A 12496-nucleotide genomic window follows, 5' to 3' on the forward strand; every position below is an offset into this window, starting at 1 on the left:
TTACCATCCGCGGAGCGGCTGTTGCATCCGGCCGGGTGACACGGATTGGGGAGGGCTCGACATGGTGATGCCGGTAGCTGGGTTGATGATGGGGATGGCATTGCGGCCGCGGGTGGCCGAGGGTTGGTGGAGCTTGAGGCTGGACTGTTGGGTGTGGAAGCTAGGAGGGATGAAGGCGGGGGAGGTCGAGTTGAGTGAGAAGCCAGGAGCAACAGTGTTGACATGTTGTGTAGGAGAAGAGTCGGGAGAGTTGCTGGCTAGTGAGGATCGCTCAGATGAGCTGGAGATGGAGACCAACTGCCAAGGGTGAGTTAGAATGCGAATGCGAATGCGCGTGCGACGGAGCGGATTGCGCGGCGCCAGGGTAACTCACGTCGCTCTCGGTCAACAGACCGGGGCAGAACTCCATGTCGTCTTCGAGGTCAAAGGATCGACTTGTCTCAAACTTGTTGCGGAAGGCAGACAGTGATGCAGACTCGTTGAGCTCCTTCATGCTGCGGACACCACGGAACTGGCGCTGCGCATTCTGGGAGACGGACAGGCGGGGAGCTCTGCGATTTCGGCCGCCATGGTGGTTGTGCGACACGGGAGCAGGGTGCGCGGGGTGAGCGTTGTAGTGGTAGTATGCAGACATTATGATTCTGTTGTCGCGTGATTGCTTTCAAGATGTGTTGTCGAAGTCCAAGACGTCCGAGTGAGATGTGACTGCGCCAAGTTGGAGAGCCGGAGGGGAATTCGGAGTTGGTGCGGGATTAATTGAGTCGAGGTATAAACACAGACAGCAAGTATGTGCTTGAGCAAGTCGTCGTTATCGTCGTTGGTGATTGACAGATAAAGTGCGAGGCGTCACAAAGGGGAATATCGTCTTTTTGGATCAAGATGCAAAGAGAAGCAAGTTGTTGGGTGAAGTATGTTTTTGGAGGATGGGGGAGAATTGTGGGAAGTAGAGCGAAGCGAAGCGAGGCGAGGAAGGTACGAGGGTGCGAGGTGACGGCTGGCTTTGATAAGAAGGTGCTGAGTGTGGGAGGACGCAGGACGCACCGGGGACGGCGGGCGGCGGGTTTTGTTGGTTGGGGACGTTTAGACAAGGGGATCCACAGAGTATCCCACTAAACCCACATTTAGGACCCACCCGAACCGCTTGCCGGACAGGGAGATGAGGGTGGGTCCCAAATTTAGCGAATCACTGCCCGCAAACGCCCGCCCCGCCTGCTTTGCCACCTTGTTATGATTGGGTTGACGTACAGAGAGCTAACTCTCTCTGGGACTAGCATGTGCCACAGTGTAATCTTGGTGGCATGCTAACAGGCCACCCTTGTCCCTGCTGGGAGGGTTGCTGAAGGCGGCACAGTGACGAGTTGAAACCTCTGAACGGTGTCGCTGGTGCGTCCAAGGGCTGGTCAGCTCCATCCTCTGCTAGCAGCCATTGTTGACAATACCTGGTCTTCGCGGGGCTGGCATGCACGACGTGCGGTATCCGAAACCCAGCGGCTACCCGACCTCGTGCCAGGCCATGCCCTCCAACTCCGGCACGCCCAGTGCCAGGTCGACGCGGCCGTCTCGGGGTTCCCCATTCCAGTCTTTTGTCACTTGACCGCACCCAGCTTGGCCGAAGCGTGCCCCCAGCACACTCCAGCGGGTTCTGTCCTGGGCTGGGTGCCTCTTTGAATGGGCTCTGAATGGGCGCTGGTTCTCAGCTTTGTTCCCCCAAGTTGTTAGACCGTGCAAGCGTGCGCCTCTGTTGACGACCTGGAGCCCATCCGCAATCCTCCCGTCCCCAAAATTGCCATGGTTGGAACATCCCATCCAACAACAGGGCTGCCAGGCAGGCTTCCAGGGGTTCGCATCGTTCGTCAGGTGAGAGATGGCAAGCCGTCTAGAGAATTCCATCCTCAGGCACCATCTTGGCCGCGTGCTCTCCCGGCTCCCCTCTAATTCCCCTGTGCTAGTGCAGCAAGCCCCTTTCTGAGAGCGCTTTCAGGGCCCTCGAAGCCGTGTAATTAGGCGCTTTCCCCTGGTTCAGCGCTCCCGTCGCGGGCCTTGATTGGATTGCTCGACGGTTTGTTTGTTGATTTTCTGAAATTGTTATTATCCACTGCGAGTGCGCGTGAGGCAGAGGAACGGGACTGCGTTTCTCGTCTGCGACTTCTGACCTCTGGTGCCCCGCAATCTTTGATTACCACGGCACACATATCCAATGCGATCTAGATGGAGGTCGAGTGTATCATCCCGCTATCGTTGCCGCTGCCAATCCAGCGGCATCGTGCAGAGCGCGAGGTGAGGCCGTGAGCGAGGCAAGGTGAGCTGCAGTGCCGACGCCCACAGCCCAGCCCCGAGCAAGCAAGGAAACATCCATTCGCGTTCGATCGCGGTCTGAGCTCCAGCGACGGACGCTGGTGAACCCTGCTGGGCTGCCAGGTTTGGGGTGATGCAGCCCATGTGTGATGGATGGCGAGTGGGCTGCGGTGGGATGCTTGGTGTGTCTGTGTGTGCTCGCTCCAACTGAGGCAGTGAGCACTAGCCATGGACAGCACGGTGCATGACCTACACTGTGGGCAGCCCGTGGAGCAATTCCCGGCTTCTGGGCCACCTGATGGAGGGCTGGCACCGGCCGTGACTGGCGGCCTCGAGACCCTTCCAGGTTCTTGTGCCAGTGAATGAGCGGCGGGCGAACGAGGCCCAAAGTTGTGTCAATCGGCGTCTGGGCATGGGTCCATTGGAAACGTGGCGGGCTGACAGGGAAGAGATGAAGGTCCTGGACACTCTCGCACTGTGCCATTCTGTCATTGTGGACATGTCGGGAGACGCTCTGCAGATCGCGACCCTGTGCCCTGGACAGCCACCGAATGGGACGCCGTTAATTGTGCCCCCCCAAAAAGTCGGACCATTCTGGGACGTCGCAAGCCATCGCCACGAGAGGCAAATCGAGAGAGAGCGAGATGAACTGTCGCTTTCTGATCTCTGGGGCTTCTGGAAGTGCCGTGTGATGTTGTTTGCCGAACTGTCCGTGTACTGTAGTGTAGGGTAGCGCTATGATGCCAGATTGTGTGGCAGGACAAAGCAAAGCCCAGACCTTTCTTTCTTTAACAGCAGCAACCACCAGCCTCTCAGAGTTGACAACCATCACGGGTAACCCAGGCAAGGCCAGGGATGGGATCTAGCCATCGCCTACGGTACCTGAGCTGGCCTGCTGTCCGCCAGAAACGGATCGTCTCATCCCATACCCAACCCACGCCTGCAGGTTCTGCGTGCAACCCGCACCCGCACCCTGTAAACTCGCCCTGCCCGAGCAAGGGATTCTAATGGGACGCTCTCTCTTGTGTGCCCTGGATTGGCGCCCTGGAGGGCCCACGCTCCACGCAACCTTCACGCAGGAACTCCTTCGGCCACAGCGGCTGCAGCGCGGGCGTCTAGGTACAGTGTTGTATGCCGTGTATGGGCACTCACTGTGTCAAGATCAACCCTGGAGGGTGCAGTGGGTGCATCGCCAATGCAGGACGGGTGAGATTGTGCGTGCGCTGGGACATGTCCCGTCGCCAACGATTATCGCTCACTGTCGACGATCAGATCAAAGCCAGGTGTTTGCGATAAGGAGTGACGACGGCGGCAAAGTAAACAAAGGGCCAGAGAACGCCAGAGAGGTCGCCTTGCCGCTTTGCCAAACGGGTTCTCATGCCCGCCGCCGCAGCTGCACGCACCACACCCTCTCGAATGCCGTCGGGTTGTTCTCTGGCAGTTCTGGTGCTCGCTGGCCACCAACCACCGCCTCCTCTGGCGCACACATCCAATCGATCTCGGTTAGATCACCACTGATCCATCATGCCCTGCCACTGGACTGGTCTTTGATGATTTGACCGTGGCCTCCCCGTCCAAGCGCCTCGTCAGGCTTCCCTCCTTGTCCCGTCCACCACGCCACGAGCATGCCCGGACGCTGTGTGTCATTTGCCAGAGCATCATGCGGGAGGGGTTGGCCGATGGCACTATCTATTTTGGGTAGGCTGTGAGCCTGCTAGCGGAGGTTTAAACCTAGTGCTTCTTTGTTCCTCGTCGTCCGGGCCAAGGGGTTGGGGAGCGAAGGGAAGGGAGGGTTGGAGGGCTGGAAGGGGAGGGCTTCGCCCACGCCGCCGATCCGTCAAACGTGTGGTCCCTACGAGAATTGTTCGTCCCTGAACTCTCCAGATCTCGGGATTACCACCCGAAATGGCCATGCTTTGTGCTTCAGTTCACCTAGCGCAAAGCCTGCGAGAATCTAGAGCTCGGATGGTGCAACTCTGTACTGGATTGTCCACAAAAGTCAAACCTGCCAGGCTCAAAGTCTGCGACTGCCCAGACACGGGCGCTGACCGACGAAGCAATCCTGTCTACCCTGAAGACACGGAGAGACAGAGATCATGTCCCGTTTGGGCGCCCTGCAGAACGATCCCTGCATAGTCTCAGGCATTGCTCGGACGTTGTCGAACATGGTCTCGGCATTGAACAACTCAAGGTGACTGACAGATGCTCCCACTGGATTGAGTGAACGGCCGGCTCGACCCCACGAAAGATGTTGAGCACGATGGAGAGACTGTGCGAGAGAGATCACTCCATGAGAGAACACTCGATGAGGGGGAAAAGCCTCCAAGCCTCCTCACCACCATGACCAGCTGCATCATGGCGCAACCAGTCACAACATCAAGACCTCATCCTTCATCCGTGATCTCTGCATTGAACAGACCATGCACAAGAGCGCACACACACATCAACCAGTCCAGTCACAGTGTTGAAAGAGAAAAATCTCATCACTCACGAGTCGAGTTGAGTTGTGCCTTCCCTCCCCAGACATGAGACGAGCCATGATTTGATACACACCGCGTGCCATCTTTCTTCATCGCCACACCGCCATTTCCGACGGACGGCCTATGGCGTGTCTCGTCGGCTACGGCGCTCCTCACGCCGATTCGACTGGCCTGTCTCACCCGGCGGAGAAAAAAAGAAAAACGCGCTTCTCGTTCGCAAGTCCGAGCTCAGCCCACGCGGAGCCACCCTTGGGGTGGTCTCGGAACTCCGTCACAGAAGGCGAGCCACCCCGCGCGCCACAATCCGGGAGCGGGAGGGAGAGATGATGTCAGTTGCTTGTTTGCTTTGCCCTTGGAAGATTAGTCTCATGATGAGCCTCCCTTTAGATGGATCCAGGTTCAGCTTTCGACGTTTGGGAGACAAAAATGCGTCATGCCGATATGACTCGACCTTCCGACAACGGCCGTGTCCCTTTAGCATGACAACTTTCGCAACCTGTTCTTTTGCATGACGAGGCAGCACACAAGGCTCCATGGCTTGTTGAGTTGTGCCCCGCCGTTGCTTATCTCTATCTTATCTCTCGGGCTTTCACCTCCAGCCAATCCGCACTCAAATCCGAGGTTAAAGACAACCAACTCAATCCCGTTGAAATTCACCAGCGAGCGAAACCGCCAACAGCCCGGTGCCCGGGTCAAGGAAAACGAGACACCAGCATCAAGGCATTGGCATATCCTCCCATGAAGTTAGTTAATGAAGTCTAATAATGGATATGATAGCATATAAAATAGATTTAAAACTGTGTAATTGTAGAATACCTCTTGTCGTATTTCTGTAAATTCTATATAATTCACTTACATCATGTTGCTATTCTGGTGTCTCTGCCCCGCGTGCCCGGGCAACCTGTGCGACGTTGCCAACGATCTTGTTGCCTTGGAGACAGTTGGCCCTTTGTCCAACCATGAGGCCGGTGAGCGGCGACCCCAAATGCGGCCTTAGTCTCCTCGGCCTGTTACACAGGCCCGTAGCAGATGGCAACGGCCCCAACGCTTAGCACATTGACAATGGAATCGAAGTCCTGGTGGTCATGATGACTGATCAATTTTGAGGTCATAAGTGTGTCAATGGTTTGCAACATGAAACGCCTTCGGAATGAGTGAAGATATCTGCTTTATTACTTCAACTAGCTGAGAGTATTGCTTCTATACAGGCCTTGAGAGTCTCAAAAAAAACCTGTTGGCGAGTGAGAGAGTGCTTGCTTGTCATTGGCGAGTTGAGATCACTCTGTCCTCGACGAAGAGGAAATATGAGATCAATGATAGCAAAGCGTCTTGAGAAAAGACCCAGGAATTAGTCATTATTATCCTATCAACAGTTTCATTCCTACTCTTTATACTGGTTTTAGCTACCAAGTTTTCCAAACGCTAATATCAATGTTCAAGTTGATCTATCAAGTAACTATTAGATCACCTGCACTATGCCTGAAAAATCCTTGAAATGTACTATCTCGGCGCATTTACATGGACCACGGGACTAATAATAGACCTAATGTAATTTATTAACTAGGCCAGAGCTTCCCGCATATCTCATCATGTGTAAGAACGGAGGGAACGAAAGTGAGGCGAGACAAGCCCATGGCGTCAGCGATTCCAAGTTCTTGGGATGACCCGAGGGAGCAATACTGCATTACGATCGAGATAGACGATCGATGATCTTGACGCAAGGGGAATTGGCGTGTCACATCATGGCTTTTGTTGGTAAGTCGGTTCTCCCTTGGCTGACGACGTCGCTAAGAATGCTGAAGATGTTTCAGCCTGCACCAATATGTCTCGGACCGTGTTGCCTGGTACGACACCCGACTGACTGGAGTATTTATTGAATCCTAATACATTGCGACCACTTTGGATTTATTGTTTGAGTTTGAGTACCTCGTATCTAGGCACCTGGTTGGTATGGATCTGAGGCCTCCAGTGACATTCAACCATTCACTCTTTGCGTGATGCCATTCGCATTCTCTACTAGACGGTATTGATTCCGACCTATCAATTTAATTTCCCCCATGGTATTTTAATGCTGTGCTATTCCGAATCGGTTTGTATGGATGTTAGTATTTCATTGAAAGCGATGTTCTCAGGCATTGCTACCTGCGCTCTACCTCTGTGAACCAGAAGTCACCATACAAGCTATTAGGCTTGATGAACCGAGGTCTCTAGTCTTTTAAAGCTCCATGAAATTGTATTGAGACTGACTCTCACTCAATAGGATGTAAATCGACTTCCTTGTTGACTATTCCTATCTCGTCTCGGAGTCTATCAACCACAGAGAGGCCTGCTCGAAGAATATTTCACAGGTATCTAAAAATTGACTGACAAGGACTAATTACACATGAGTAGTTTAGAAAAGCTTGTCTAAGCTCATACGGGACTTAAACTCACTCCCCTTTAGCATCTAAGGCGGTTCGATATGTAAACGACACTGGCTCAACATCTTGGATGGCCCCACTGGACGCGACCATCATTGCACTCTTACGTGAGGTTTTACTTATATAACTCCTCAGAGCTAGAGCACTGGCGCCGGATCCCTCGGTTAGAACGTTAGGCCCTGACGATCGGTCGATTGGTTGGCCCTATTCGGGTGTCCCTGTTAGTTATGGAGGCTCAAGCAAGAGTCTACAGGTAATTCTGGACTGGTACTTATCGTAGGGGTACCTAATTTTCCCAAGATGGTCTCGAGACGAAGAACATGGCGACATGCAAGTTGTTGTGCTCGAGTTGATCAGGAGGGCGCTGAACGAAGTGATGATGCGGGTGGTGAAGTTGCTGGCTGTCAAGTCAGTCTGATATCTGCAATTGTGCTTACTTGGCCCCTTGACAGATTTGTAGAGCTGGCTTGTATACTTCATGCATGATATGCCTTGTGTTCAAAGTGAATGGCCAATGTCACTCTGCGCCCTGGGAATGACGGGTAAGTCTCCACCGTAGCTCGGCGCTTGCGGAGCTTTAAACTCGCCGCTTCGCCATCCCGTTCAACATCAACTCTCTCTTCTCACAACAACCGGGACCATTTGTCATCACGAATTTGGTGAGATTACCATGGTACTCCTAGATCTTGCAGAGAGCCCTTCGTTGGCGTCCATTCTCTTCACTGTGACTTCAGTCACTCTGTCTCTCCTCATCCTCATTGTCTTCCGCCGCCAATCTACATCAAACTCATTGCCGCTCCCCGACCCTGATGAGATTATCGGCCTTCGTGTGTATCCGGTTAAATCATGCCGCGGCTTCGAAGTAAAGTCTGCCAAGCTCTTGCGCACCGGTCTGGACCTGGATCGCAACTGGATGTTCATGTCAGCTGTGAACCGTGAATTCATCACCATTCGGCAGAACTCAGACATGACACTCATCCGCACGGCATGGAACTCTGATACAGACGTGCTTACTATTACTCTTCGTGATTACAAGATTGAGATACCGGCTCATCCGACTACTGAATGGCTGGAAAGCAACGCTGAGCTGAGTAAGGCCGAGATTTGGGGCGAGAAGACAGACGCTTGGGAATATCCCGCGAGTCTCACTCAGCCGATATCGGAATTCCTCAAGATGGACGTTCGCCTCGTGTACAAGGGACCGACACCTCGTGTGCTACGCGGTTGTGGAGCGCCTCATCGTTTGGGACGCACTGAGGCCACCAAATTTGCTGACATGATGCCCGTGCTGGTGAGTTGGCTTGGCGTTGTGGTCAAGTAATATTACTTATAAACATACACAGGTTGGATCCATGGCGAGTATCACTGAGCTCAACGAGCGACTGACACAAGCGGGAGAGGACAAGATTGACATTGAACGGTTCCGCCCCAACATCATCATTCGTGGAAGCACCCCATGGAACGAGGACGGTTGGAAATCACTGCGACTCAACGAGGATAAGAAACCTATCGATATGGACGTCGTATGCCGCTGTCTGCGATGCCACGTACCTAATGTCGACCCAGACACGGCCGAGAAACACCCACGACAGCCCTGGAATCAGCTGATGAAGTACCGAAGAATCGACCCGGGACTCAAGTTCAAGCCGAGCTTTGGAATGCTCTGCGCACCGAGGACTGAGGGGATGATTGAGGTTGGGATGAAGTTTCAGGCTACGGCCATGACCAACGACCATTTCTTTCTCAGTCCTATGAAATGAATATGTTGGAGATGAGAAGCCGGACTGTTGCATTGATATCGACAACAGAAGATTGGATTGTAAAAATGCTGAAGATGTGTTCTTATTAGCAACCAGTTTGGGGAAATAAACCTTGAACTGTCGGAATATGCTTCTCTGCTGCATCTACTCTCCCAACTATTGTACGTTATCAAGCAGAAGAAAACTTCCAACATTTCAAGTCTCACTTCTAAGGCGTACGATACGCACACTGCACTAGATAGGCTGAGATATATGCTCGTCAAGTCTGGTACCGGCTTCCAGTATTTCGATAGATGTAGAGGCCAATGGCACTCATAACAACGACAGCCACGGAGGCGATAATACCCCTGTCAGAGCAGCACAGCGATATAGTTGAACTCGAACGGGATTGTTGGGAGGCATCCTGAGCCTGGATGGGTTAGCTGACCCAGGAGGTTACAGGGGTACACGGGAGACTCACCTTGGTTGAGATTCCCCCAACAAACATTTCGGCGAGCATCTCGTTTGCTTCTTCACTGTGGTCGATATCGTCAAAAGCCTCAGTGGTATCTTCACCTGCCACGTCCATGATCACATCGTCACCGCCCCTGTGTTATATAGAAGCAGTTCATTAGCTCTGAACTCCATGTTTGATAACCGCTTTGGAAAGAAGAGGCAATAGAAAGGATAGAATGTGTGAATAGGGGTCAAACATACGGGTGCTCGTTGAGAAACTTGGAGACATCTGGTTGTATCATGCCATCATGTGCTCAAGGAAGGGTAACGGAGGCGAGCATGCTGGGATCGAATGATTCAATTTCGGATGTCAGGGACAGGGCAATTTATGAGGGACTGCGAAAGAGTGAGGATCTAGGTTGAGTGTATGACTTGGTCTCCAGTGAGCTGTCAAGGCTCGTTCTCTAAACTAAACTAATGCAAACAGCGGTAGGTTTTGAAAAAACTTATACCAAGCCTTGATACCCTAGTAGAGTTTCTTAATCGTTTGAGGATATACTCAGCAGAAACTACAAGCTTTTAAACATCCAGTCGAGCAGATATTGATGACCCAGGACACAAGGGTCAAAGCTCGGCTCACTTTTATCACAAGCCTGCATGACGGAAACTAAATCACATGGTATTGCTTCCGTTCACACCGGAAATGTGGGAGACATCGAACGCGTGACTTGTCAAGTTGTGGAGAAGAAACGCCCTTGGATCGACATGAAGCGCGCCCTAGTGTCGATGCAGGCGCCTCACTGTCAATGTCGAGCGCCCTCCGCTATCAGTAGATTGTTCGACTCTGGCGTTCGTTATTGGTAGTTCTTGCCCGGAAGTTTGTTTCCTAGTCATGATTTGGTGAGTAAGGCCCCGGCAGGGAGAATGATTCGTGGAGAAGTACCGGTTTCGTGCTACATGCGGCCGGTCCGGTATCGAAGCTCTCGCCGGCGGCGCATTTACGTCAATCATGACTTGGGGAGTTCATCATGAGGGCCAAGACTAGGACTGGATTGTAGAACCTGAGAATCTGATATGGCAGTGGCACATTGAGGTCAACTGAACATTGAAAACATTCCTCAATTTGACAAAGGTCTCGCCGTGGACTCTAAATTTCTCGAAATGCATGTTACTATATGAATTTTAATTCCGATATCTTTCAATGCGAGAAAGACTGGTATTTATGAACGCCAACACGGCATACCTAAATCGCTAAAACGACACTCGAAACTCTAGACAATGGTCAAACATACTCTAACCGAGATAGTGCCGTAGCCGCGTCAAAGGAAAAGTTGATAAAACTACAATAAGTCGCAACTGTCATGGCATCGACATAGTTAGGGCTCGTCAATGTCGTCTGCGTCCCCGGCTTCAGGGGCACCCCCGAGGCTACAATGCCGTCGGATGGATCACATAGCTCGGGGTACTTGCTGAAGAAGACGGGGTCAATCTTGTAGTACGAGGCTCCGCAGTCCATTTTGAGGTGCTTGAAGGCGAGGTACGCGTACCCGGGGGATGAGAAGAGAGTCTTGATGTCGGGTGCTGGGAGGGATGCCATGTTGTCTATGCCTTCGCCTTCGCCTTGTTGGAGAGCCATACTTGCGATGAGATCCGTGACGCGGATGTAAACCTTCATCAACGAACCCCCTACTACCAACCCAGAGAGGGTAGACTCGACAACGTATGCGCTAACTGTATCGCAGAATATCTGGTCAACACAGGGGTTGGCGGCATGAAGTTGTATAATCCGGTCTCGTATCGACGCAAAAGGGATCCAGTCGACAACGCAAGGGTACTGCCCTTGCAGACCAAGTTGGAGCTCTGTCGGTCGATATCGTTCGTGCAATCTTGAATAGGTGAGAGAGCAGGGCAAGATTTGCCAAGCAGTGAGCTCGACGATGTGGAAGAACCTCGTCTTTGCGTACCAGTTCATGACGTCGGGGCGAGTGACACTGTTGAACATGGCCAGCACGGTAGAGACAGACTGGTAGAGCCTATGTGGCGTGTAAGTGTAATCCGTTAGCTTTTGAGGTTCATAGACTCACGTTTGGCAAGACCGGTTATCGAGAATCGTCGGCTTCAGCTTGGTCAACAACAATCTCTTCAAGATCTGGATGTGGTCCGAGATTGGCGAGTTGGAATCGACCCATCTCAAGCCGCTCGTGGGTCTGGAGGACGCACAAGACTCGATGGCATCGATGTATGACTGGCTTCCCATCTGATAGTTGAAGTTCCAAATATTTGGTATCCTCTGTAGCTGTAGGGGGGACTTGGATAGGTTCGGGTCGACTGGGCCTACGCTGTCCATGACGTCGCGTATTGGACTGAATCTCGCTTGAACGACGTCACTGGTTGGGATTTCAATGGTAGAATCGACGTCGGTTGGGAAGGACAGGTCAGGGATCTGGATAGCTTCGAGGGCAGCAGAAGAAAAGGGTGGCCAGGGGGTTGAGTCAGACTGTGCTTTATCAGCAGTAATAGAGTCGTCCCTTAATGGCTCGTTCTCTTCCTGCTCCGAATCTCTCTCTTCAATCCGTGGTTGACGAGGCAGAGAACTTTCTGATCGACCAAGGATCTTGGAAGATGATGAAGCTATCATCTGAAGCGTGACTTGTACACCTTCCAGCCGCGACTGTAGTTCGGTGATGTGAGCGCGTAGACGGCTATTCTCCTCTTCGAGCTCGGCGACCCTCTCATTGTCTGGCTTCTGCGAGGCTTCGGCTCGATTTCTTAGATCTCTGAGATACTCGGCTTGTCTTCGACGAAAGGCGCGCTGGGAGAGACGGTTACGAAGTTTCCTTGACACGAAAGAATAAGCGAGTAACTACAAAGTCGGATGTGATAGAAACAAACCTCTTTTGGTTCTTGTCCAGGTCGGATGATGTGTGCTCATGCTGTTCATCAGTAGATGCCCTCATGGAAGCCATGGTGTAAGTAAGACAAAGAGTGTAACCTGCAAGACGGTACGATGACGAGATAAATCCATGACTGTACATGTCTGGTCGCATCCTGGCTTTTATACTTGATAGCTGGCCCGGTTTTCATTGGTGTTATGCCATACCGGGCC

The 12496-nt window shown here is 52.4% G+C and overlaps 3 protein-coding genes across 3 annotated transcripts; 1 reads left to right on the forward strand and 2 right to left on the reverse strand.

The window, feature by feature from the left end:
- Window positions 1-634, reverse strand: LRP88_07056 (DUF4452 domain-containing protein; the record flags this gene model as incomplete). The annotated part of the gene is made up of 2 exons (XM_083243593.1): window positions 1-297; window positions 374-634. The coding sequence occupies 2 exons, from the start codon at window positions 632-634 to the stop codon at window positions 1-3; spliced, it is 558 nt and encodes a 185-aa protein (XP_083100817.1).
- Window positions 635-7865: 7231 nt separating this feature from the next.
- Window positions 7866-8955, forward strand: LRP88_07057 (MOSC domain-containing protein; the record flags this gene model as incomplete). Its single annotated transcript, XM_083243594.1, has 2 exons — window positions 7866-8486; window positions 8539-8955. 2 exons carry the CDS (start codon window positions 7866-7868, stop codon window positions 8953-8955), a joined length of 1038 nt encoding a protein of 345 aa, XP_083100818.1.
- Window positions 8956-10672: 1717 nt separating this feature from the next.
- On the reverse strand, window positions 10673-12356 carry LRP88_07058 (bZIP transcription factor; the record flags this gene model as incomplete). Its single annotated transcript, XM_083243595.1, has 3 exons — window positions 10673-11423; window positions 11475-12227; window positions 12283-12356. The coding sequence occupies 3 exons, from the start codon at window positions 12354-12356 to the stop codon at window positions 10673-10675; spliced, it is 1578 nt and encodes a 525-aa protein (XP_083100819.1).
- Between the last annotated feature and the right edge of the window lie 140 nt (window positions 12357-12496).

This window comes from Fusarium phalaenopsidis, assembly GCF_050370095.1.
Source record: "Fusarium phalaenopsidis strain FUZ10S chromosome Unknown contig_32298, whole genome shotgun sequence".
NCBI classification, from domain to species: Eukaryota; Fungi; Ascomycota; class Sordariomycetes; order Hypocreales; family Nectriaceae; genus Fusarium; species Fusarium phalaenopsidis.